The 27,706-nt window shown below is 43.2% G+C and overlaps 2 protein-coding genes across 3 annotated transcripts; both read right to left on the bottom strand.

Annotated features, from left to right (window-relative positions):
- Nucleotides 1-1,461: 1,461 nt before the first annotated feature.
- mettl9 (methyltransferase like 9) lies at nucleotides 1,462-6,555 on the bottom strand. 2 transcript variants are annotated; one of them, XM_037754837.1, is made up of 6 exons: nucleotides 6,385-6,555; nucleotides 6,019-6,180; nucleotides 3,181-3,371; nucleotides 2,632-2,841; nucleotides 2,324-2,508; nucleotides 1,462-2,226 (listed from the first exon to the last, which is right to left on the bottom strand). In XM_037754837.1, exons 2-6 carry the CDS (start codon nucleotides 6,112-6,114, stop codon nucleotides 2,000-2,002), a joined length of 909 nt encoding a protein of 302 aa, XP_037610765.1. In that variant the 5' UTR covers nucleotides 6,115-6,180; nucleotides 6,385-6,555; the 3' UTR covers nucleotides 1,462-1,999. The 2 variants fall into 2 exon arrangements, with proteins under 2 accessions (XP_037610765.1, XP_037610764.1); XM_037754836.1 differs by lacking the exon at nucleotides 6,385-6,555 and having other exon boundaries at nucleotides 6,019-6,210.
- A 3,091-nt stretch (nucleotides 6,556-9,646) lies between these two features.
- On the bottom strand, nucleotides 9,647-15,277 carry LOC119479352 (sulfotransferase 2B1-like). Its single transcript, XM_037754838.1, has 6 exons — nucleotides 15,083-15,277; nucleotides 11,863-12,074; nucleotides 11,621-11,747; nucleotides 11,309-11,403; nucleotides 10,543-10,723; nucleotides 9,647-10,298 (listed from the first exon to the last, which is right to left on the bottom strand). The coding sequence occupies exons 1-6, from the start codon at nucleotides 15,219-15,221 to the stop codon at nucleotides 10,189-10,191; spliced, it is 864 nt and encodes a 287-aa protein (XP_037610766.1). The 5' UTR covers nucleotides 15,222-15,277; the 3' UTR covers nucleotides 9,647-10,188.
- Between the last annotated feature and the right edge of the window lie 12,429 nt (nucleotides 15,278-27,706).

Genomic DNA, 27,706 nt, shown 5'->3' with positions numbered 1-27,706 from the left:
CAAAAGACATTCCAACAGTGCAGCGGAAAGCTAAAATTACTGATTACAGAACTATCAAGAACCACAACGGCCGGAATGGTTCCAACAGAAAGAGTTGGAAGTGGTTCACCCAGATGGATGCAGTACATGGCCACAGACTGGCGAGTAATGGGAGGGAGGATGGCCTTGAGTCGTTGTTGTTGTTGGCGTCCAAGGTGGAGGATCATATGTTTTTTTTTTACATTAATTCCGTACTCAGCTTGAAGCTTTGTTTTCTTTAGTTGGCTAGCTATTGGAAAGCTCACTTCTAAAAACCAAGACTATTTTACTTTTAAACTTGTGTAAAATCAACATGTCGATGACAATTGCTTTAGAGGCTGCACACATGCTGCGTCTTTTGCACGCTCAAATCCATTGTTGTCAATGTAGACGCACGGCAGGCACGCTCAAACACGGGAGTGACGCCGTCGCTATGCACAAGCGTTCCCAAGCACCCATTTCTCAGGGCGCTGTGCCCCGAGATGAAAATAGTTCAACATTTGGAACGCTGCTTTTTGCAGATGATGTGGTCCTGTTGGCATCATCGGTCTGTGACCTCCAGCACTCACTGGATCGGTTCGCAACCGAGTGTGAAACGGCCGGGATGAGGATCAGCACCTCTAAATCTGAGGCCATGGTTCTCGGCAGGAAACCGATGGATTGCCTACTTCGGGTAGGGAATGAGTCCTTACCCCAAGTGAATAGGTTCAAGTACCTTGGGGGTCTTGTTCGCGAGTGAGGGGACTATGGAACGTGAGATTGGCCGGAGAATCGGAGCAGCGGGGGCGGTACTGCATTCGCTTTACCGTAGATATCAGTCTATGGTAAATATATGGAGGAGAGGTTAATCATTTTAGTTCAGGGCTACCGAGAGCTTTATGTTCTGTACCACAGACTATTTTACTTGCTTCACCCTTTAAGCCCAAGAAGGTCACACCATCCGGTTGAAAGGTCAGCCAGACTGACACAGACAAATCGAGCAGTAAAACTACTGTGAGGGATTTACGGTGCTGGAAAACCATTTATCTTTGTTTTGACTTTGTTCAGTCTAGTCAGTGAGGCTTTTATTGTGAAATTACCGCATCTTCTTCATCGTCAGCACGCAGGTTTTTTAGTTGCTTAGTAACGGCAGGGGCAACAGCAGTGCAACCTCCGAAGCACCTTGGATAAAAGGATGAAGTCGCACGGCTGGCGTTTTCCACGTGTTCATTGACGCGGCAGGTGAACATCCCCTTATGGAGCCCTGATGAGGGGCTATGATATATATGATATTTTTCTTAGGAGTTGGTGGCAAAAACACAACTCCAATGAATGCTAATGTTGCTCCTGCCAATAGGTTTGCCATAATAATTGTTTTTTTGCGTGATAATATGTTAGTGTTGTATTTTCAACTTGTTGTGCTGCCCCCTACTGGTAAAAAAAAAATCAATAAATGCAACTCTAAACATTAAGATAGTAGCCACTGTTTACCAAAAGTTACATAGGCTCACTTTAAGAAGGCCTCATATTATTTTTGTCGTCACTAATAGCAAGTTAAAAAAAAAAAATAGCATTAAAATACAAAAAGCCCAATTCAGAATGGTTAAATCAAACGTGTGCATACACTGATCCTTTGCATTAGACACTGAAGTGCAAATCCAACCATGATTATTCCCATTACAGAATGATGAAACGCTAACAGTAAACACTTTCCCACAGATAACAGATTTTTTTACAACAAACACCTACTGCATGGTAACATATCAGTTATTTTTCGCTTAAAAAGTAGAGGTATCACTGTCACACAAGATGGCTGGTAAATGTAGGAACTACAGTACCTGAGCTTCACAGTTGACTGAACATTTCTAAAGAAACACTGTCAGAAATACTCTGTTTTATGAATGAAGCTGTTGAAAATTGCACTAAAATCCATCGAGGAGTGACCTATCGAGATCAAGTTAGGTTAGCGGGCGCTCTGACAGTTCCACAGTACGTTTGGTATTCAAGCAGACTCTGAGCTATCCTCGGAGGCCTTGAGAACAAAAACTGCATCGTCGAGAACGTAGTAATCGTTGTACATGTCCCCTTCGCAGAGGTATGGCAACCGGGTCACGGCCTCCACCTCGAACCCTGCTCTTCGGAAAACCTCATTGGACATGTTGGTTACTTGCTCCTCCCATGTTTTTCCTTTTACTCGTACGTGTTCTTTGGGGCGCTGCCATCTTCCTCCTAATAATAAATACAGACAGAATGTTTTTTTTAAATCAGGATCACAGAGGAAGCATATTAAATAATATGAGGCAAGTTGTACGGATTCCCAACTGACCGACTTCCACATAAGGCTGGAAAGGAAGCACCGCGGCCAGGATGAGTCTCCCTGTGCTGGGAACCAGCGATCGCTTGATGTCCCGCAGGAGATCAAGAGGGTCGTCACAGCGGTCCAGCAGGTTCAGACAGCTGATCATGTCGTACTGGAAATCAGTCTGCTGCCACTCATCGATACCCAGCACTCTGAGCGTGACAGAAAAACAGTGTTTTCAGATGGTAAAGAAAAAAATTACTTGAAAGGATGAATGAAGATTAGTGCGGTGGGATTGAGTTTGAATCTAAACAGTCCTATGATTTACTACTCACTTATAATTCTTCCTCTGAAGATGCCATTTCATGGGTAATGAGACCTCAGTTGCATAGACCTCTCTGAAATGGGCTCCCATCACCTCCGTGACCCCTCCATCCCCAGCCCCGAGGTCCAGGAGCCTCTCAGACCTCCACTCCGGGCCGACCCGGAGCAGCCGCTGGAACTGCTCCGACGAGAACACAAACATAGAGCCACGACCCAGAAACCTGGAGACAGAGAGCACCCGTCAGACTACATCAGTGGGTCCCAACCTGGGGTCCGGGCCCCCCTTAGGGGGGGTGACAAAGATCACAGGGGGTGTGCCAGGATTTGTCTGCTCTGAGGTTGTCAAAATTTGATTGATTTTTTTTCCTACTTAGTAGCAAAATGTAACGAAATATTCACTTTCAGTCCATATTTGTTGGCGTTTAGCCTTTCAAAAACAACATTTTTCACTGCGGTCAGCTTTTCTTAGACACAAGAAGGCGGGGATTTAAGGAAAATAAGTTGGGAACCACTGCACTACATGGTGAAACGGAGACAGAGTATGTGTCTGCACTACTCACCCATTAATAGAGGTGCGTGAGACCAGCGGGCCGAGGACCGTTGATACAAAAGAGTGGTAGAGCTGGGTGAACAGCCAGCCGGACTTCTCCACACTCCGCTTGAGGAAAGCCTTGGTGTCGGAGTCCAGGTGGCTCTGGACAAACAGGGGTCGCACCGATTCTCCGAGCAGGTCGGGACCGCAGTGGTACCACTAGAGCCACAGGGACAAAAACATTTAAAATTTAAGACACAGAGAGAATTGAAGACATATTTACAGAGGGACACATGGAGACTTGGATTGGATCTACTTCCTTTTAACACTGTGTACCTTCATGGCTTAAATGTGAATCAAACCTTGCCTGTAGGCTTATCTTGTAACTGTATACACATGTTGCTTTCATTGGATTGTTGTGTTTTGTGGAATGGAATGATTTTAGACATCTATGAATTATACTTGTGCATTTTCATATCGTTGTTTATTAATGGTGCAGAAAAATTTAGAAAGGAAATTGACATCGCATTGAAGTCGTGATGTTTAATTATTTCTTGACGTGTATTTGCATGTCTGTGTATATATGTGTGTGAATGTATATATATATATATTTTTAGATAGATAGATAGATAGATAGATAGATAGATAGATAATGTATTGATTCCAAATTAGGAATTTTTTTTTTTCTCTTATTCTCTGTTTTTTGTTCTGTTGTTGTTATTATTGGATTTCTGCCTACTGGTTGGTTAGTTTTTCTGCCTGCTTTTTGTTGTCATTTATATTTGTTGATTTTTTCTAAATTATGTTAGCTTAATTGTCTTTTTTCTCCCTATTTTGTTATTATCATTTTTTCCTCCTTCTGTTCAGGGGAGGTCCGTTGTATAAGCCTGTGGCTTCTTGACCTCTCCTGTCACATTTCTCCCCCCCATTATCTGAATTTTATGAAGTTTAATGTTCGTGCAAATAAAATAATATTAATAAAAAACCTCAGGCTGTCATGATATCAGATTTTAACTACAAGATTATAATGGCCAAAAGAATTCACAATAACGATATTAGCGTGATATGTATGGAAAATTGAATAAATAAATAATGCTATCCGTCAAATTTATCTTCATTCATCTATCTGTTGAATTCAACTGTTTATTGTGCTTTTTGTCTCTTTTGGCAAATTAATTACATTCACAATACGAGTGTAGGGAGGTGGAGAGAGAGAGAGAGTCTGTAACCATAACTGTATAAAAGTGTGATTTAAGAGGATTATTTACACAATATTATATTTGTGTATTATTAACATATCAATATTTAATTATTTTTCTTTTTTTTAAATATCGTAGTTATCGTCAATACTGGTATATCACAACACCCCCCACACAACTATTCTTGCAAATTGCCAAGAAAAAGGTGTGATTAAATGTTAGCTTATTATTAATTACAGTACCCAGGTATCTGTGGCTCTGAATTTCGGTAGATATGTAAATAATGACGGTATATACTTCATCATCATGAACTCTGGTTACATGATAACCAGACATTTGCACACTGTACTTTATTTATGACTGTGCTTTGTCAGTTTTTCAAAAGGAAAGATGAGCAACTCCTGCAGGAGAGTCAAGTCTTTTTTTTCTTTTGTTGTACGCCAAGATAAAAATGTATGTGATGTTTATCTTGCACTGACTGAAGACAGACTGGTATTAACCTCGAAACCTGTAACACTTGAAATTCTTGTTCTCGGGAACCTTTAGTTTAGTTTTACAGTTTTGAGTCTTTTGTTTTTTTAACTCCAGTGTTGTCTCATGTGAGGCAGTGTTTCTACTAGAACATGTTTACATGCTGTAATGTTAAAAAAAACAACTTTATTTTCCTCATACTGTCGGCCTGAATATGCCTGCATCTACCCTCTGTCTGAAACGCTCCGTTTTAGCGCATTTTGACGGAACTGCGAAGGAATTGCAACAGGATTGCGTTTCTAGGCAACAGCTTGGGTCCATGTGTACTTCCTGTCAACTGATAACATTCACATACACTGCAACCAGGAATAAACTGGGACACACTTAAAATGTTTAAAACTGCGTAAAGGGTCTAAATATTGTGTATTCGTGACGTCACGATTGGACAGAAATCCTGACAGCTTGTTTCGAATGCAGAGTTTCTGAATACGGGCTGTGTGTATTTCCCTCTGGATTTAGCAGTTCGATACTTTCGCAGTATTTATGTAGGACTTAAGCCTGCTTTATAATAAATAACATGAAAATCTTTTTTTATAATATGTCCCCTTTAACGGTGGACTGCAGTAGGACCCTCTTATCTGCGTCTCATACCAAATTCCAAATGAAAATCAAATAGAATAGAGAGTAGAAAGCTTTATTGTCATTGCATTAAATACAACGAGATTCACAGTTTGTCACTTCTGGTCAGTGCTTTTTAAAACAAATACTTGACAAGACTAAACGAGGCAGATAAAAACACATAACAGGTAAAACACACACAGTTATAAAGCAAGGAAAACAAGTTAAGTAGATGTAATAAATAAATATAAACAGAAGTGTTACACTAGAAGTATAAAATATAAAAATAGATTTAATGTAAACAGAGGTAATTGCACTTGTAAATAAAATAGGTAAGGTAGATGTAATAAATAAAGATGTAAACAAAAGGTAGTTGCACTTGAGGTGTATATTGCATCAAGGATATATTGCACAGACCTAAATCTAACCCAAATCTAACCTGTGCAGCTTGTTAATTGGAAAAGATGCACACATATGAGTCTTAATTAACTGTAGTTATAGTCTCTCAAAACGTGGCACCAATTGTGACCATGCAGTTTCATCTACCAGACTGATTCATTCATAATAACTCTACATACCTCTTGTGTCTCGATCGCGGCTGCCTCGTTCTCGCTCACCATGTTCATGAAGAGTGATCTTGCCAGAGGACTGCGGACGTACTTCCCTGTCCACATCCTCCTCGCGGAGAACAGGAAGGCGACGTAACCCAGCAACCACGCTACAAAAACCAGTGTCCTCAGCTGTAGGTGACACATAATGGACAACAAGTCTGAGAGACAGACAAGACAGGACAGGCGGCTGCAGCGTTTGAAGAAGAAGAAGAAGAGGTGCACAGACCGGGCCAGTGGATGTACTTAATATTAGATGATGGTGATAGAGGTGAAGGTAATGGCAGCCAATAGTAAAGCAACACGCCAGTTCATGTCTCCAGAAAACAAACAAACCTGGAGGTGTGGTGGGTTTAAGAGAGCCGGCTGCTATTTGCTCTCTATCTTAGTCTTATGAATCCATTGTTCTATATAATGTCTTACTGTTACCCAGATAGTATTTCACCTGTGTGTGGTCCCTGCCCATTATGACAACAAAGAAGTCACTTCCTGAGTAACCGCTAAATGCGTCCCCGAGGCCTGTTAGAGGAGGATGGGACACGGTACAGGGGGTCTAACGCATGCGCAGTGTGACTGAAGCTGCGGTCTTCTTCTTCTTCTTTGGGGTTTTTACGGCAGCTTGCATCCTTTGTGTTGCATTGCTGCCTCCCTCAGGTTTTACCCGTCCACTACCCCCCTACTCTACTACAGCTGAAGTAGGTTAGATTGGAGCAAATATGATTAAAAAAAAGTTTTTTTTTTATAAAACGGTCGCTATATCGTGACTGTAGAACATGAAACAGGTAGCCTGAAAAAAATCATGTGCCTCTGTGTTCTCCGGTGCTCCTAACAGCATTTGCAAGATTCCACAGACGGGAGGAAAACAAGCAGTCAGAGCCGAGCTGGGATCTGCTGTCCATCTGCTGTCTATGAGAGCCGGCTGTCAATCACTCGCAAACTCCGACCAAACGGTCAAATTAGGCAGCACTGATCAAATATGAAGAATCATCTTGTAGTGCATGGTTTAGCTGTAAAATGAGAAAGTTTGTGATGCGGCAGCCATATTGAAATCTCTTGAAGGAACGTCAAGTACCGGTCAGCACAACCATAGGGATGCTCTCTCTGAAATGACCTGTGATCGGTCAAAGTCTCCCATCACGGGCAAGATTTTCTAAAACCTGAAAACAGAGCCATGAGGAGATGCAGAAGTCTAGTTTTCTCTCACAACACTTGAATTACAATATGCTGAAAGGTTATTATGGAATTGTTGCCAAATGACGCCAAAAATATTCTGCCTACTGCCACTTTAATTAATCCAGTTTTGATCAGAAACCTAAAAATTACCTTTCTCCCCTCCACCCTATTCTCCACTGGTGCCACCCTATGCAAACCTGCTAACATACTCCGTCTATTTAACTCATGCTTTGTGCATGAAGTAAGTACATGTTCAACTGTCTCCATGACCTGACACTCGCCACAGTGTCCAGTAGGGTGTTTTCCAATAATATGTCGTGAGCTGTTCAATTGGCAGTGCCCAATTCTTAGTCTGCTAATCATGACCTGTTCTTTTCTGTTTTTTACCATGACTTCTTAACCCTCCTACTTTATTGTGGATTTCATGTAAATGTCTTCCTTTGGACTCTCTATCCCAGTGCTGCTGCCACTGTTTGTTGACCTCCCTCCAGACGATGCCTATCCCTCCGATTTTTAAAGTTTTATACTTATTTCAACCTGCTCTTTCATGGTCACCTCCTTTGCTAACTTATCTGCCATCTCGTTTGAGTTTGTGAACAATATGTCATACACTATGTCTTGGTGGTATTTGGATGATCCTGATTTAATGCTTGATAGTGATGAAACTGAATCACTACAAATGAGTATTTTACTTTCTCTCATATCCTCCGCCCACTCCAATGCTAACAGAACAGCAACTAGTTCAACCGCATAATATGCGCTCAAGTAATCTGATGTTCTCCTATTAAACCCCATCTGGTGGCTGGGTATCATCACTGCTGCCCCTGTTGCCTCTGTCTGTGGATTCTTTGATCCATCTGTAAAAAGCTGTACATGATCACTGTACTTCCTATACCTGTGACTGTAAAACTCCTGGATTACATCTGCTGTCTTATTTCTGTGCTTAATATTCAGTAGTTCCATGTCTACATTAGCATTTTGCAGCATCCAGTATGGTCACACCACTGTGAATTTTCATTTGTTCTGCTATGCCCTCCCCTATCCATCCAAAACTTGTTTTCTTTGCCTTCCCCCTCTCCCAACAAGCCTCCAAGACCCTCTTAGTTGGATTACACCCATTGTGTCCACTCAGATTTAACCAATAATTGTCCATCAGCTACTTCCTACGGAGCCACAGTGGCATTTCTCCTGCTTCAATTTGAAGTGCACACACAGGTGCAGTTTCCACTGCCCCAAGGCACATCCTCAGCGCCTGGGCTTGAATAACATGGAGGTCTGACAGCACAGACTTTGCTGCTGACCCATACACAACACACCCATAATCAATTCTCATCCAGATTAATGCTACATATATACAGTATATCTCAATGATGCAACATCTGCTCCCCATTCCATCCCTGCCAGACACCTCATAACATTAATTACTTTCTTACTTTTGTTCACTATACTCATTATATGCTCTCTCCATGTTAACCTGGGGTCAAAATGAAACCCCAAAAAAACGAAAACGTTTTACTCTCTCTAACTTACTTCCATATAAACTCAGATTCATTCCTTCCTTTACTTTCTTGTTTGTGAAGAGCATGATTTTAGTTTTTTCCACCGAAAATTTAAAACCCCCTTCTATTCCCCATCTTTCCACTTGTTTTATTCCTTCTTGTAGTTTCTCAACTATATGCCCCATATTCCTTCCCGTCTTCCACAAAGCCCCATCATCAGCAAACAGAGACCTTCCCATGTTTCTGCCGGAACACCTTTAAATATATAATTTATCATAATTGAGAATAATGTAGGATTTATAACACCATTTTCTACAACATGGCTTTCTGAAAGCTCTTAGTCTATCTTAACCTGGATGGCTCTTCCACCTAAAACATCTATAATTCAATTAAAAATGTTTCCCTCAATTCCCATTTGATGTAGCTTGATCAACAACCCTTTTCTCCATAGCATATCATACGCCTTTTCCACATCAAAAAACGCTGCCGCTACTGACTCTTTATTAACCTGAGCTTTTCTGACCTCATCCTCTAAACACACAAATAGATCCATTGTGCTCCTGCCTCTTCCAAACCCACTTTGGTATGCAGCCACCAAGCCCCTCCTCTCCAAAAAGTACATAAGCCTCTCATTAACCATGCGTTCCATTAATTTACAGATTATGGGATGTTAGGACTAGATTAACTTGACACACAGTGCTGAGCTGCATCTCAAATTAATCTCCAGGTTCCCAGCTTTCAGATTCTATGTGACATCTACTGCTGACCTGCTATCTCGCCCTAAAAAAAACCTGATCCCCCCTAAAAAAGATCAAATGGGTCTATTGTGGGTCTCAGAGGGTTAAAACAACGGAGGGGCTGCATTGACAGGCTTATAATTGAGCATTGCTTAGTTATATCTTGTGAAATAAGACCAACTTTCATTCTTGCGTCTGCTGGAATATTTATTTCTTACAGGTATGTGTCAATCATAACCGGCGATGTACAAAAACTTCATTCATTCAACATTTTCACTAATACAACCACAGCATTCACCTGGAGTGACGGTCAAAATACTATTTGTGCTCCTCCTCCATCTGGCAACACTTGTCACCTGCATTAAGGTTCCTACCCTTAAAGAAAAAAAAACAACACAAGGGTGCCACCTACTGGACCATTTTTGATCAATATAGCCATAACACAAACTCAATAATACTGCTGTAATGGTGGACACCTGTTTCTCAAAGACGGAAAACTCCTTATTTCAGTCAAAGTATCCAGTGTTGTTTCGACAGATGAGGCAATCTGCTCAAACTCACAGTTCTGTGAGAAAGTTTTAGTATATAAAATAAACACCATACAGTCATTCACAGTCAAGACTGCGAACGTTAGACTCTGATGGTCTGTCTATGAGAAAGATTGAGAAACAGGTTTCTGTACATCACGGGAGAAAGGTGGAAAATACTTCATTTAGGTATTTTCAATCATTTTAATCCCAAACAAATTCATATTTGACGTCTTTCATTTTGTCTTCGTAAACAGCATCAAAGTGCTCTGCTTCTGCCACTGTTAGATGATTTTTCCAGTCTCCAGCAATTCCTGAAACACAACATGCAAAAAAGAGGAATCATAATGACATTGTGTGTGAAATGAGATCCCTATCTTAAATTGTGTTTTTTAAATGTAATTTCTATGTTGTATTAAGTCTGTGCACATTCGTATACGTATAGGTAGTCCATCCTAGTTAATTTCCTGAATAAAGATAGTGTGCATGACTCTATGAATTGCATCCAATAACAGTGGAATTGAAATAGTACTGTTTATATTATTCATTGATATTCACCCTTCCTGAGAAATTCAGACTTTGTCTGGTCCATGGATTCACAAGGAACAGTAGAGTAGTTGGACATGTTGTTCTGCTTCATGTTCTTGAACAAACATCGGTGCGCAATCTTCTCTATCACCTCAGCGTCCAGAGATTTCTGCAAGAACTGAGCGATTCTGGCCACAGAGTCTTTCAGGTCCTGCACCACAAAGAAACAAAAGATTCTCACACTGTGTGTTGGAGCCATAATATTATTTTATCCTTATTTAAAGGGACTTTACGTAAGAATCAGAAATTGCTTGTTAACAGCGACACCTGTTGCCGTTAAGTCAACGAAAGTCAGCGTCCTGTTGCTCGCGCTTGTGCTCGCTCTACATAGAACATGAACAAGCATCGGTCAAAACATAGAGGCGACACACGTCAGCTAAAACCACAATATCACTCTATATTTCACCTGCTTGGCAGTAATGTTAAGAGTAGAGTACTCTTTTTTTTAAATGAATACATTATGCGCTGAATTTATTACATTTATTACACATTTTTATTTTGCTAAGTTTATAATGTAATAATGCTCTCATAACGTAATAAGTTATTACATTATGAACAAGGCTGTTATCACGTTATGCGCCCAATGTTTTATTACATTATGTGCTGATTATTACGTTATGAGTTGCTCAGACAGCTATGCTTAATTACAGTCTCATAGAGCCACTTGCGTGGCTGTAGACTATTAGTATTGTTCAAACCTTGAGGCAGTTTTGAGAAGTATTGTTGAATATCTCACCATTATCATCTCTTCATAGGACATGTGCATCACGTGCTCTGTATCTTCAGCATTCAGCCAGCTCTTTACATGATCAAACCATGTGCCATACACAACTAGAAGGAAAAGAAAATCCCAAACTCTCCATTATCGCGAGTGAGCTATAACTTAGAACATTCAGGTCTTTGAACAGAAGTTCACGTTAGCCTAAATCTTATCAGTATCTTATTGTCATTTAAATCTTATTGTGACTCCATCAGTCAATGACATACAGTTCAGGTTACTGTCTCTTACTGTATTGTGTATTATGATTTAAAGAAAATTGAGAACAACCTTTCCCATCAAGGAACTTGTGGAGGAACTCGCTCTTTGAGCCTGGGTTGACCAAGTGGCTGGCCATCCCATAATAATGAAAGGAAGATGTTAACACATCTTTGGGGTTTCTCACGACATTGATGACCTGAAATGATGTTGTCACATTCATCACTAACTTAGCTATTTCTATGAAAGGTAAAATGTGCCAATCAAAAGAATAATGATAATGACCATGAACATAAACTATATGGCAGATTTACCTTTGGCTTAACTTCAAAGAAAGATGGAGGCATCATGTTGTACTGGAAATGTGTAGTTAACAGTCGTGGAGACGGCCTCTCTTCAAGGTTAAGGAGGCAGGCCTGAGTCTCCTCCAGCCAGGGAGCACGGTCCCAGTTAGGAAGAGTCTCAACAGAAGCTGGATCTCCTCCACTCACTATCAGAGGGACAATCTCCTGCATCCAAGTCGTACCTGAGTAGGACAGCAGAAAAGTTCTGAAATCTGTAGTTAGACTTTAAATTCACAATTATTAGTTTATCAGTCCCTCCAAGATTTTGCAAGGCTTTTTTGGGGGGATTGTTGTGGCCTAAAATGTCTGATTTCACATAGGGATGCATCGATCTGACTTTTTCAGTCCCGATACCGGGGCTTTGGGTATTAAAATGTATGCCTCACTGAGTTAAAGTGACAGGGATCATTATTTTATGCGTAAGGAAACATCGGGAACAGATGAGTGACGCAAGAAGTAAAGTAGATTAGAGTTGAACAGTTTTACTCCTGAATTGTTTAGGGTTATGATTAGGGAATTTTTGTTTCCAGCACTGCAATCTTCTGTAGAAGTTTGTGGTAGTCATCCGTGGAGAAGGGAGGCATTTAATTAGCTTTAATGGAAGGTAAATGGACTTGCATTTAAATAGAGTTTTTCTAGTCTTCCGACCACTGAAAGCGCTTTACACTACATGTCAGCATTTACCCATTCACACACACATTCATACACTTTGGGAGCAATTTGGGGTTAAGTTTCTTGCTCAAGGACACAACGACATGTGACCCGGAGCAGCCGGGGATCGAACCACTGACCCTCCGATTGGTGGACGACCTGCTCTACCCTCTGAATCACAGCCGCCCTAGCTTTAGCCAAGCACCTCGCTCCCGTTTGTGATGGAATTTTCTATCAATTTCTCTCTCCTTGGTCTCTCTCTCTCTCTCTCCCTCGTGTTGGCATTATTGTTTTGGATTCCTGTCTAGGTTATCTGTAGAGCTGTGTCTTTAGTAGGGGCCATAGAGGCAGTCGCTGGGGCAACCAGGGTCAGAGATGCCAGAGGAACCGCGTAAGTCAAAACATGATAAGGATAAAACACTGAGCACCAGGGAGGAAGGGCAGAGTTGTGAGGCCTTCACGCAGAGAGGACACCAAATGTGGAGGGCCTGACAATTGCTCCTTGATCAAGCTTCAATAAACTTAATGTGTAAGACATCAACAGCTCCGGGGCCTCTTCCTTCCTGTCGACTGAGTTAACCTGAATATCGGAAAATCCACAACACCGTTCACTATAGTACAGGCTTGTGCTGCTGGTAGGCCACGCTCACAAAATAAAAAAGTTGTTAGGAATAGTGGTAGCCTTCATTTTCTTTCATAAATTAAACTCCCAGTGATTTATAAGTTTCCAGGACCCGCTTTCCAAAAAATTTCATAGCGAAAGACAAGCATTGCAATGAAAAAAATGAAAGTAAAGCGGAGAACAAAGCGGAGACCAAAGCAGAGAGGAAAGCGTCTGTCAGCAAGGAGTGAGAGAGTAGAGAGTACTACTTCCGCATAGACTCAAATGAAGCAAATATTGATTCTGGCATTAAAAAATTTGATTTCAAAATTGTAAAAAAAATTCCCACCCCTAAGAATTAAGATGATTATTTTCATCTTTCGGTCATTACGCTACAATATACAATAATACACCATTTTAGCTTCTCTTCATTAGACATTTTCTCATTTACATTGAGAACGTGTGAGTACTTTACTACTTCTTCAAGATATAAACTGGAAAAACAAAGTTCGGAAACTTGTGTTTGATGGATTATTTCTCTGTTGTTACAATGCTAATTGGCATTGTATTTTACATCGTTGGAAAGCCTGTTTATTTAACTTCGCAATGATGTCCAACTTGTAAGGATCATGCATTTGTGGGATGAGCAGCACAGCTGATTATGTGGGTAGCGCCCAAGAAATGGTAAACAGTGTATTCTCCTGTTGGTGTTGACTCTTGTTTTGAGTTGTTTGGTGGATTGGATGATTGCACTCTCTATCAGTAACAAGGAACAAACAAGACATATTGGCAATTTTACACTTTATTCATTTAATACACCATCAGGAGCCTCAGTAGTGGGTGGAAGATCCATACGCAGCCACAACAGCCTGGCACCTCCTCCTCATGCTGGTCACCAACCTGGTCACACGTTGCTGTGGGATGGCGTTCCATTCCTCAACCAGGATTCACTGCAGGTCAGCAAATGAGGTTGTGTTGGTCACTCTAACACATACAGCACGCCCAAGCTGATCCTACAAGTGTTGAATTGGGTTGACGTCTGGACTATCGGCAGGCCGTTCCATTCTCTCTACTCCCACATTGTGGAGGTAGTCTGTGATAACCCTGGCTCTGTGCGGGTGAGCGTTGTTTCTTGGAGGATGAAGTTAGATGCCAGATTGTGGAGATATGGGATCGCCACTGGCTGTAGAATCTCATCCTGATATTTCACTGCATTGAGATGGCCTTCAATGATGATGAGCCTTGTTTTACCAGTGAGGGAGATGCCGCCCCACACCATGACACTGCCCCCACCAAAAGCTGTTACTCCATCGGTTCAACAATCAGCATAGCGTTCTCCACGTTGTCTCCATACTTTGACCCTGCCATCCAACTTTGGCAGACAGAACCTGGACTCATCACTGAACATGCCATTCCCCCACATGTTCAGGTTCCATTGTCTGTGTTGTCGACACCAGCGCAAACGGGCCTGACGGTGAAGGGCAGTCATTGCAGGCTTCCTGGTAGCCTTATGAAAATATACTGTTTACCATTGGCAGAGCATTTTGGCAAATTTTTCTTGGGCGCTCCCCACATAATCAGCTGTGCTGCTCATCCCACAAATGCATGATCCTTACAAGTTGGACATCATTGCGAAGGTAAATAAACAGGCTTTCCAACGATGTAAAATACAATGCCAATTAGCATTGTAACAACAGAGAAATAATCCACCAAACACAAGTTTCCGAACTTTGTTTTTCCAGTATATATATATATATATATATATATATAGCTAACATTTACTAGAAGGCTGTGTTTGAATTCCTATTAAACATCTTCTTTTTCATTGACATAAATTTAAGAAATTCCACTTTTGAGTCGTAGTGCCTTTAATCCAACTTTAAACTTGGTCTGTTTAATACTGGTGCGCACATTCAACAAGTAACAGCGACAACTCATCTGACTTGGGATACGTTACAATGATGATATCATCTGGGCGAAAAGTAAACTCTTCGTAGTATTTCAGGCTCTGTGGAGTGTGCAGAGATGAAGGCATGTAGAGCCCCTTGTACTGTATGTAAAGCTCTGCCTCAGTCATAGTTCGAAGCAAAAAATGAGCAGAATCTCTGCGGAAGTAGTGACGGCTGTCCAGTACCGTCTGTCCTGGCTTCTGTGTAATAAAAGTAAAGTCCAATGTTTATTGATTTGGTTTGTTTGGAGGTTACCCTGCCTGACCTGTGTTATTTGTTGCCCTATAAATCAATATTTAAACTCAAAGTTTCCAAAGGTACTGTTAGAATCCCCGAGCGGTCCTGGAGGAAATGAGGCTCAGTCCACAACTGGATGGTATTTCAGCATAGAAGCATTTATTTTTCGTTTCATACCCATCACACATGTTGCCTCCACCGTAGTATTCCCCCAAATGGACCCAAACTCATGGTTTTTATACTCCCCTCAATTGGCCCATACCATTTTCCCACACACAACACCACACCAATATACAAAAACATCCACATTTATGTACATAAAGCCATCCCCCACATATAAATCCTTTTAACAAATACATACACCCCCAACTATCCTCAATAAACATCCATAAACACTACCCCTTCACAAATACACACAAAACAGTCCCACCAAACTCCCCTCCACCCACTTCCCACTGGTTTCGCCCTCCCGGAACTATTAATAGGGCGCGAGTCCCCGGGGATCTCTTTCACCCATGCACCTAGGGAAACGGAAACTGGCAGAAGTAAGTTTGGCATGTTATTGACTGTTTTTAATTAATTAATACCTCCGTGTGTTCATTAAGTATATTCAATAATCCATATGTATAGTAATTATAGTTACACATACTATATTACTCCCGTAACGGCGAGCCGTCGTTACATTTCCTCTCCTCCTCTCCAAAGAGTACAATACCTCAATTTTCATGTACTCTGGAGAGACAGTCTGCTACCAGGTTGGCCTTTCCTGCCCGGTACTGGACTGTGAAGTCGTAGGGTTGCAGGGACAGGTACCACCCTGTGATACGTGTATTCGAGTCCTTCATCCGGTTCAGCCACTGCAGAGCCCGATGATCCGTCTCAAGGCAGAAGTGACGTCCCAGCAAGTAGTACCTCAGTGAATCAACGGCCCACTTCATGGCTAGACACTCCTTCTCCACTGTGGAGTACCTTGTCTCCCGGTCCAGGAGTTTGCGGCTCAGGAACAATACAGGACGCCTCTCCCCCTCAGCCTCCTGTAGCAGCACTGCTCCAAGGCCGACACCAGAAGCATCCGTCTGCAGTGTGAATGGCTGAGAGAAGTCAGGAGTGTGTAGAACAGACTCCCTTGTGATGGCACTCTTGAGATCCTTGAAGACCCTGTCACACTCTTCATTCCATCTCACTCTGTTTGGGGCTGAGGCCTTGGTGAGGTCAGTAAGGACAGCTGCCCTCTCAGAAAGGTGGGGGATGAACTTGCTGTACCAACCCACCAGCCCCATAAAGGCACGCACCTTCTTCTTGGTGGTGGGCACCGGATACGAGTGGATGGCATCCACCTTCCCCACTCGAGGCTTGACCACCCCTTGTCCAACGACATGGCCCAGGTACTCCACCTGTTCCTGTGCAAAAGCACATTTGTTTGGATTGATGGTTAGCCCGGCTGTCTTGATCAGGTGGAGGACCCGTTGCAGGTGAGCCATATGTTCCTCCCATGTCTGGCTGAAGATGACAACATCATCCAAGTAGGCGGCTGCAAACTGTGGCACCTCCCTCAACACTTGGTCCATGAGTCGTTGGAAAGTTGCTGGCGCCCCATGGAGACCAAACGGCATCACCCTGAACTGAAACATGCCACAGGGCGTCTTGAATGCTGTCAGCTCCCTGGACTCAGGTACCAGGGCCAGCTGCCAGTACCCCTTACTCAGGTCAAGCGTGTTGATGAACGTGGACCTCCCAACTCATTCCAGCAACTCATCGATGCGGGGCATTGGGTAGGTTTCAAACTTTGAGACTGCATTGAGGTACCTGAAGTCAATACAGAACCTCAGTGAGCCATCTTTTTTAGGTACCAACACAACAGGACTGCACCACTCACTGGTTGATGTCTCAATTATTCCCAGCTGCAACATCAGTTCAATCTCCTTCTTGAACTCTGGTACCAAACGTTCAGGGATCCTATAGCTCTTCCGGCGGGGAGCAGCCTCTCCCTTCAGATGGACCTTGTGCTGGACCAGAGTTGTGAAGCCAGGTTTTTCTTGGAAAAGCTCTGGATCCAGCAAGGCTTTTATCTCCCTCTGCTGGGCTGGCTGGAGATGGGACACATCCGCTGAAGTCGGCTCAGAGTTGGTGGGGAATGACTGCTCTCTGTTTTCCTCCTCATCGAGAGCACGTATGAAGAGTTGCTGCTGGGCAGGTTGCTGGATCGGCAGTGAAGGCACCTGAAACTCCTTCAACAGGTTCACGTGAAAACACTGATGTTTCTTCAATCTGTCAGGCATGTGTAGTTCATAGGTTACCTTACCCTGGCGCTTGGTGACTTGGTAAGGCCCCTGCCATTTGGCTAACAGCTTACAGTCACTGGTTGGGAGCAACAGCATCACCTGCTGCCCTGGATGAAATGTCCTGTCTCTGGCCTTTCTGTCATACCAGGTCTTCTGGTTGGCTTGCGCCGTCCTCATGTGCTCCTGTGCTAGAGCCGTCATCTGTTCCAGCCTCTCTCTCATCTTCACGACATAGGCAACAACATTCTCCTGATCTGCAATTGGATTCTCCCAGTGCTCTCTCAGGAGGTCCAGTGGCCCCCTCACTTGGCGACCATAGAGAAGCTCGAAGGGCGAAAATCCTGTTGAAGCCTGTGGCACCTCCCGGTAGGCAAACAGCAGGTATGGCAGCCATTGGTCCCAATCAGAGCCTGTGTGGGAGACAAACTTTCGCAGCATGTTCTTAAGTGTTTGATTGAATCTTTCCACCAGGCCGTCCGTCTGGGGGTGGTATGGGGTGGTCTTAATACCCTTCACACCTAACAACTGATAAACTTGCTGCAGTAGTTTCGACAGGAAGTTTGTCCCACAGTCTGTCAGGACCTCTCTAGGTATGCCTACCCTTGAAAATAGCTGTATAAGACAGTTGGCAACCTGTCTGGCTTTAACAGACCTGAGGGGAAAGACTTCTGGGTAACGGGTGGCATAATCACAAATTACCAAGATGTACCGATTTCCTGAAGAACTTTTCTCAAGGGGCCCCACTACATCCATGCCTATTCGGTCAAATGGTGTATCAATAATGGGCAGTGACTGAAGCTGGGCTCGGGCTACACCCTTAGGTGAAGTTAGCTGACACGTCTCACATGAAGCGCAAAAATTCTTAACCCGGGTGTACATGCCCGGCCAAACGAATCTCCTGCCAATCCTGCTGAGGGTTTTTTGAAATGCTAGGTGACCCGCCCAGGGAATAGAATGCCCTAGTTCCATGACTTTCTGTGTAAGGCTCTGTGGCAAAGCTAAGGCTTCATCCTTTCCCTGACGCTGGTAGAGAATGCCCCTCTTAACCACATAGCTAGCATCAGCTAAACAGTCTACCTTTCCCTGTTTCTCACCTTCGACCTCTGTCACCTTGTCAAACCAGGATTTTAGCATTGGATCAGCTCGCTGTATTGCTGCTATGTCGGGGGGAATGTGAAAATCTAAAGGATGGCTGGGCTTAGGTACTCCCTCAAACTCTTCCCTGGCTGTAGCCAAAACCTTTTCCCTCCTTCTCTGAGCTCTGGACTTCAGCTGCTTGACTGGACCTGCCTCCAACTCAACCTGGTAAAATGGTAACTCCTCAAGTGTATTTCTTGCCTTCTGTGCTCTAGTTGTGACCACGTTACATGCTTTAACTGCCGGTTGGAGCTGTAACTGCTGCTCAACCTCCTGAACTGGTGCCTCAACAGTGCCCTCTACATGTCCCTCACTGGTAACTTGCTTCTTACCTTTTGCCTGCTCAATCAAATCTAACAGTGTGGGGACATCCTGGCCAAGGATAACAGGATATGGTAGTCTGGGCACTAACGCTACTGGCAGGAGGTAAGTCTGGCCACCAACCGTAAGATAAACCTCAGCTGTGGGGTACTTTTTCTCATCACCATGTACACAACTAATATTGGCAGTGGTCTCACTCCACAGTTCTCTAGGAACTATGCTGGACAGCACAACAGACTGAAAACTGCCAGAGTCTAAGAGGGCCTTCTCACACTGACCATTCACTAACACCGGTGTTGTGAGCGCTTCTGCCTGCACAGAGACTGGGTTAGCGGGTCTGGGTACTGTACACAAAAGGGAAGGCTTACTCTGTCTGGTTGCGGGGCATGTATACTGAGTGTGACCTAAGGCATTACACTGATAGCAGCGGATGTCCTGCTTAGAGCTGGAAAAGGGCTTGTTACTGTTAGGTTTACTGGGAGGGAACTGCCTAGCATTGTTCTGAGGCCTAAACTGAGTTTGACCACCCCTTTCACCCCCATTGGACTTACTGCACCCGGTGAAGTAGCTGTCCCGGCCGAAGGTGGTTCTTCTGCTCCCAGTTCTGGCTGACAGGAAAACCTCTGCAAACCGGGCGGCATCTTCTGCAGACTTTGGGTCCCGTTCACGGATCCAGACCTCCAACTCCGGGTCCACCATCCTCAAAAACTGCTCCAGAATCATCAGCTCGGCCATGTCTTTCACCGTAGAGCTCTGTGGTTTGATCCATTTGTTAAACATGTCCTTCAGTCGAACATATAGTTCACGTGGGGTCTCTCCTTGATCAATGTTCAGTGCACGAAACCGCCTTCTATAGGTGTCGGCTGTGATCTCATATTTAGCTAGAATAGCCTCTTTAACCTTTTCATACTCTTCAGAGTCTGTGATGTCCATGAGAACATAGGCACTACGTGCCTTACCTGTGAGCAGAGGAACAAGATGAATGGCCCACTCCTCTTTCGGCCAACGGCAGACAGTGGCCATCCTTTCAAACGTTGTCAGAAAGTGTTCGATGTCATCCTCCGGAGTGAGTGGTATCAACTTGGGGTCTCTATGCATGTGTCGCACCCTCTGTGGTGGTGGCGACCACTCCCGCTGACTGGATTGGCTGGCCATCACCTCCGGTTCTTCCCCGTCTGCACCATCAACACTTTCATAGCGCTCCCCTCTGCTGTCATATTCTTCTCTCATCTCTGTCACCTGTGTTTGAATCTGTTGGAACTGGTGTTGCATGCTCCTCCATCTCTGCTCTTGGCGTATGGACTCTTTTTCCAACTGCTGATCTCTGGATGTTTGGGAGCGGACCAGAGACTTCATCATGCCAGTCAGCTCCTCCAGCTTATCAGGATTTCCACCAGCCGCTGCCCCCTGCTGGTCAGCTGAAGTACCTGCTTCCCCACTGCCTGGCTCCTCCTGAGGATCTTTCTTTGTGCCTCTAGTCATCATGCTCTCCTCAATATGTTGTCCGGCCTTTTCTTCTGACACCACTTGTTAGAATCCCCGAGCGGTCCTGGAGGAAATGAGGCTCAGTCCACAACTGGATGGTATTTCAGCATAGAAGCATTTATTTTTCGTTTCATACCCGTCACACATGTTGCCTCCACCGTAGTATTCCCCCAAATGGACCCAAACTCATGGTTTTTATACTCCCCTCAATTGGCCCATACCATTTTCCCACACACAACACCACACCAATATACAAAAACATCCACATTTATGTACATAAAGCCATCCCCCACATATAAATCCTTTTAACAAATACATACACCCCCAACTATCCTCAATAAACATCCATAAACACTACCCCTTCACAAATACACACAAAACAGTCCCACCAAACTCCCCTCCACCCACTTCCCACTGGTTTCGCCCTCCCGGAACTATTAATAGGGCGCGAGTCCCCGGGGATCTCTTTCACCCGCGCACCTAGGGAAACGGAAACTGGCAGAAGTAAGTTTGGCATGTTATTGACTGTTTTTAATTAATTAATACCTCCGTGTGTTCATTAAGTATATTCAATAATCCATATGTATAGTAATTATAGTTACACATACTATATTACTCCCGTAATGGCGAGCCGTCGTTACAGGTACCAAACACAGTAAGTCAGACTCAATTTGATGCTCAGAAGAGAGAACTCCTTCACTTGGGGTAAGGACTCATTCCCTACCCGGAGTAGGCAATCCATCGGTTTCCTGCTGAGAACCATAGCCTCAGATTTAGAGGTGCCGATCCTCATCCCGGCTGCTTCACACTCGGCTGTGAACCGATCCAGTGAGTGCTTGAGGTCACAGACCGATGATGCCAAAAGGACCACATCATCTGCAAAAAGCAATGATGAGTCCCTCAGCACATCGAACTGCAACCCCACCTCCCACCAACTACGCCTCGATATCCTGTCCATGAATATCACGAACAGGATTGGTGACAAAGCGCAGCCCTGGCGGAGGCCAACCCCCACCGGAAACAAGTCCGACTTATTGCCGAGAACCCGAACACAGCTCTCGCTTTGGGCGTACAGAGATTGGATGGCCTTGAGAAGTGACCCCCCTCACCCCATACACCCCATACACCCCATACTCCCTCCCCAACAGTATCTCCCGGGGGACCCGGTCATACACCTTCTCCAAGTCCACAAAACACATGTAGAGTGGATAGGCATACTCCCAGGCCCCCTCCAGGATCCTTGCTAGTGTTCTTCCCGCAGGTGGTGAGCCCACAGGATGGAGAGGAGGGGGGTGCCACGTCGCTTCTTCGGGGTGTACCTGGCCGGGCTCCGTGGCAGGCCCGGCCACCAGGCGCTCGCTGACGGGCCCTCCGTCTGGGCCTGGCTCCAGACGTGGGCCCCGCGCTTCCTCCGGGCCGGGTAACTCTTCCTCTTCCTCTATTCTTCATTGGGGTTTTATGACCCATTCTTAGTCTGGCCCCTCGCCTGAGACCAATTTGCCATGGGAGACCCTACCAGGAGCACCAGGCTCCAGACAACAGAGCCCTCAGGGTCATAGGGACACACAAACCTCTCCACCACGTTAAGGTGATGGTTCCCGGAGAGGTAAAGAAAACATACTTATTAATATTATATTATTCCATTTCTGCCAATAGAGTCCCCTAAATGTTAAAAACTGGTCCTTTAAATATCATTTAAATATTTCATTCAGTGTAAACATCGTATACAGTGGCATCAATGAAGAGTTGGAACAAGCAGACTTTAACAAGAAGGAAATGTTGCATTTTTGCTTGTGAGCCCATTAGACAGACAGTATTGTGCCTGGAGGTGTCACAGAACATGTGAGATATACAGTTTGCCCGGTTTGTTTTCCCTGAAGTAGCTTTAAGGTTATTATATTATACAAACTCATTTTTTTGGGATGCTAACTCATTATTTTGAGATACTACGTCATTATTTTCAGAGAGTTTCTCATTATTTTGAGATAGTATCAATATGATGAGATCCTTTGTCATTATTTTGAAATACTAACTCATTATTTTGAGATAATATTTTGCCCATTATTTTGAGGTACTCTCATCACTTAAAAAACGTTTAATAACGTTTAAACGTTTATCATTATAATGACTATAATGACTTACAGGATCTTTTTTTGGCACATATGGGCTTCCATACCATTCAGACCAATATGAAGAAAATGATACTTCTACTGAGTCTAACAAAACATTGATTACTCTACATGTTCATAAACTACAGACTTCAGATCTTCAGATTCAAAATCTACACCATTGTTTTTTTCGCCTCAAAAATTCTCAGAAGTGAATTTAGTGATGAAATAGCTACGAAAAATGTCAAAAACTTGCTGGCTTATTAGCTGTTTTTAACCACTGTTGTTGTGACCATAGCCTGTGCTGTTCCAACACTTTGAATTGTGGGATGCAGTAAGCGAGGTCGACTGGTCCGATGCGTACTGGAGATTTTTTCTGAATCAGTACGACATCCGGGTGTTTTTGGCATGCTGTAGATTTAGCTTTTGTTTGCATACTGCATACTACATGCTACGTTTTGGCCAAATCAGTACGTACTACTAGTATAGTATGCAGTTTCCAATACAGCCCTAGTTTTTGTGTTGCAACCTGTTTTAATTTAGTAATGCGTTCCCCATTTAGGAAACACAAAGTTATGACAAGGCCAAACTTGAATTCACGATCAGCTGGTGCAACTGACTCATGGCCCCTCCAGCATATTATGTGTAATACTCATAGATTGGAATTTGAAGGTGTTCGCTGATATTCTAAGTTCTCTAAACTCAAGCCTCCAAGGTGTCTGTTGTATTCAACTACATCACAGGAAATAAAACGTATTTACTGACTTGAAGGACTTGATGATCCGTGACACAAACTATATGATTAGTTTACCTTTGGCTTAACTTCAAAGAAAGATGGAGGCATCATGTTGTACTGGAAGTGTGTACAAAGTATGCGTGGAGACGGCCTCTGTTCAAGGTTAAGGATGGAGGTCTCGTCCAGTTCCAGCCAGGGAACACGTCTCCACTGAAGAAGAGTCTCAACAGAGGCTGGATCTCCTCCACTCATGATCAGAGGCACAATCTCCTGCATCCAAGTCGTACCTAAACAAAGTTCACATTTTTTCATACACCTTCTCAGCCCTTGCAAGACTTGTATTATTTTGACTCTTATATCCAGTCAATAAATTAGTCTAAGGTTTTGTGCCCCTTCTTCGCCTCACCCCTTACTTTTGTTTGTTCTTATTTAGGGTTGGCCCTTCAAAATGAGAGAAACTAAGGTGTCATTGTAAAATAACCCCAAGTGAATGGGATGCCACTCTTAAATTGTCCATATCTTGAAAACCAGACAGCAGTAAATAAATGTCATACAAAAACCAACAAGGAGGGTGTTTTCTTCTCGTCTGGTTTCCGTGCCCAGTTTAATGCGGCACACATGCACAACATGATATATTGCGGCCAAGTGTGGTGATGAAAAATCTCTGGCTCGATGTCAATGTCCACTTTATGCCCTGAGCATACACACTGGTTTCTCATTTACTTATTACCTCCGCCAAGGCCAAAGTTTGTCTGTTAGCAGGATTATTCCAAAAGTTCCACGAACAGGATTGGTGCCAAAGCGCAGCCCTGGCGGAGGCCAACCCCCACCGGAAACGAGTCCAACTTTTTGCTGAGAACCCGAACACAGCTCTCGCTTTGGGCGTACAGAGATTGGATGGCCCTGAGAAGTGCCCACCCTCACCCCATACAGGTACCACATACACTTATGAGCATCCCTATGTTCAAACATGGTGTTCGTTATGGACAGTCCATGACTAGCACAGAGGTCCAATAACAAACGACCACTCGGGTTTAGATCAGGGAGGCCGTTCCTCCCAATCACACCACTCCAGGTGCCTCCATCGTTGCCCACGTGCACGTTGAAGTCTCCCAGCAGAACTATGGAGTCCCCTACTGGAGCCCCATGCAGGACTCCATTCAGGGTCTCCAAGAAGGCCGAATACTCCGAACTGCTTTTCGGTGCATATGCACAGACAACAGTCAGAGTTTTCCCCCCCATAACCCGCAGGCGTAGGGAGGCGACCCTCTCGTCCACCGGGGTAAACTCCAACGTAACGGCACTCAGCCGAGGGTTTGTGAGTATCCCAAAACCCGCTCGGCGCGTCACACGATGGGCAACTCCAGAGAAGAATAGAGTCCAACCCTGTCCAGGAGTATGGTTCCAGAACCGAGGCTGTGTGTAGAGGTAAGCCCTACCAGATCTAACTGATAACGCTCCACCTCCCGCACAAGCTCCGGCTCCTTCCCCCACAGAGAGGTGACGTTCCACGTCCCCAGAGCTAGCCTCTGCCGCCTAGGTCCGGTCCGTCGATGTCCCTGGCCTTCACTGCCACCCGTGTGGCAGCGCACCCGACCCCAGCGGTTCTTCCCGCAGGTGGTGAGCCCACAGGATGGAGAGGAGGGGGGTGCTACGACGCTTCTTCGGGGTGTACCCGGCTGGGCTCCGTGGCAAGCCCGGCCACCAGGCGCTCGCTGATGGGCCCTCCGTCTGGGCCTGGATCCAGACGAGGGCCCCGGGCTTCCTCCGGGCCGGGTAACTCTTCCTCTTCCTCTATTCTTCATTGGGGTTTTATGAACCATTCTTAGTCTGGCCCCTCACCTGAGATCAATTTGCAATGGGAGACCCTACCAGGAGCACCAGGCTCCAGACAACAGAGCCCTCAGGGTCATAGGGACCTCTCCACCACGCCAACGGTGATGGTCCCGGAGAGGTAAAGAAAACATACTTATTAATATTATATTATTCCATTTCTGCCAATAGAGTCCCTTAAATGTTACACACTGGTCCTTTAAATATCATTTAAATATTTCATTCAGTGTAAACATCATATGCAGTGGCATCAATGAAGAGTTGGAACAAGCAGACTTTAACAAGAAGGAAATGTTGCATTTTTGCTTGTGAGCCCATTAGACAGACAGTATTGTGCCTGGAGGTGTCACAGAACATGTGAGATATACAGTTTGCCCTGTTTGTTTTCCCTGAAGTAGCTTTAAGGTTATTATACTATACAAACTCATTATTTTGAGATACTACGTCATTATTTTCAGAGAGTTTCTCATTATTTTGAGATAGGCTATTAAGTCAGTATTTTGATACTAATTATTTTGAGGTACTAAGTCATGATTTTGAGAAAGCTTCTCATTATTTTGAGATACAAACTCATTATTTTGAGATACGAACTCATTATTTTGAGAAAGTTTCACATAATTTGGGGAAACTAAGTCATTATTTTGAGAAAGTTTCTCATTATTTTGCGAAAGTTTCACATTATTTTGAGATACTACTGCAAATTTCCCCCCTGCTGGACTAATAAAGGAATATCTTATCTTATCTTATCTTATTTTAAGAAAGTTTCACATTATTTTGAGATACTAAGTCATTATTTTGAGATACTAAGTCATTATTTTGAGAAAGCTTGTTATCATTTTTAGATAGCTACTAGTCATTATTTTTGAGATACTGTCATCACTTCAAAAACGTTTATCATTATAATGACTTACAGGATCATTTTTTGGCACAAATGGGCTTCCATACCATTCAGACCAATATGAAAGAAAATGCTACTTCTACTGAGTCTAACAAAACATTGATTACTCTAAAAACATTCATAAACTACAGACTTCAGATCGTTTATCATTTATAAACTCCACAAAGAAGATTATATCGTTTCTAAACAGTAGAAATCATTACAGTGTCTGATAGTTTTCGCAATAGCTGTATCATTATTTTGAGATACAAACTCATTATTTTGAAATACTAACTCATTATTTTGAGAAGATTTCACATTATTTTGAGACACAAACTCATTATTTTGAGATACTAACTCATTATTTTGAGAAAGTTTCACATTAATTGGGGATACTAAGTCATTATTTTGAGAAAGTTTCACATTATTTTTAGACACAAACTCATTATTTTCAGAAAATTTCTCTTTATTTTGAGATATTATTTTGCCCATTATTTTGAGAAAGCTTATTATTATTTTGAGATAACTACCAGTCATTATTTGGAGGTACTGTCATCACTTCAAAAACGTTTATCATTATAATGACTATAATGACTTACAGGATCTTTTTTGGCACAAATGGACTTCCATACCATTCAGACCAATATGAAGAAAATGCTACTTCTACTGAGTCTAAAAAAACATTGATTACTATACACGTTCATAAACTACAGACTTCAGATCGTTTATCATTTATAAACTCCACAAAGAAGATTATATCGTTTCTAAACAGTAGAAATCATTACAGTGTCTGATAGTTTTCGCAATAGCTGTATCATTATTTTGAGATACAAACTCATTATTTTGAAATACTAACTCATTATTTTGAGAAGATTTCACATTATTTTGAGACACAAACTCATTATTTTGAGATACTAACTCATTATTTTGAGAAAGTTTCACATTAATTGGGGATACTAAGTCATTATTTTGAGAAAGTTTCACATTATTTTTAGACACAAACTCATTATTTTCAGAAAATTTCTCTTTATTTTGAGATATTATTTTGCCCATTATTTTGAGAAAGCTTATTATTATTTTGAGATAACTACCAGTCATTATTTGGAGGTACTGTCATCACTTCAAAAACGTTTATCATTATAATGACTATAATGACTTACAGGATCTTTTTTGGCACAAATGGCCAATCCTGTTCGTGATATTCATGGACAGGATATCGAGGCGTAGTTGGTGGGAGGTGGGGTTGCAGTTCGATGTGCTGAGGGACTCATCGTTGCTTTTTGCAGATGATGTGGTCCTTTTGGCATCATCGGTCTGTGACCTCAAGCACTCACTGGATCGGTTCACAGCCGAGTGAAGCGGCCGGGATGAGGATCAGCACCTCTAAATCTGAGGCTATGGTTCTCAGCAGGAAACCGATGGATTGCCTACTCCGGGTAGGGAATGAGTCCTTACCCCAAGTGAAGGAGTTCTCTCTTCTGAGCATCAAATTGAGTCTGACTTACTGTGTTTGGTACCTTTGGAAACTTTGAGTTTAAATATTGATTTATAGGGCAACAAATAACACAGGTCAGGCAGGGTAACATCCAAACAAACC

Source organism: Sebastes umbrosus, chromosome 20, assembly GCF_015220745.1.
Source record: "Sebastes umbrosus isolate fSebUmb1 chromosome 20, fSebUmb1.pri, whole genome shotgun sequence".
NCBI classification, from domain to species: Eukaryota; Metazoa; Chordata; class Actinopteri; order Perciformes; family Sebastidae; genus Sebastes; species Sebastes umbrosus.
The sequence above is the reverse complement of the archived record's forward strand: the minus strand, read 5'-3'. Positions and strand labels throughout refer to the sequence as shown.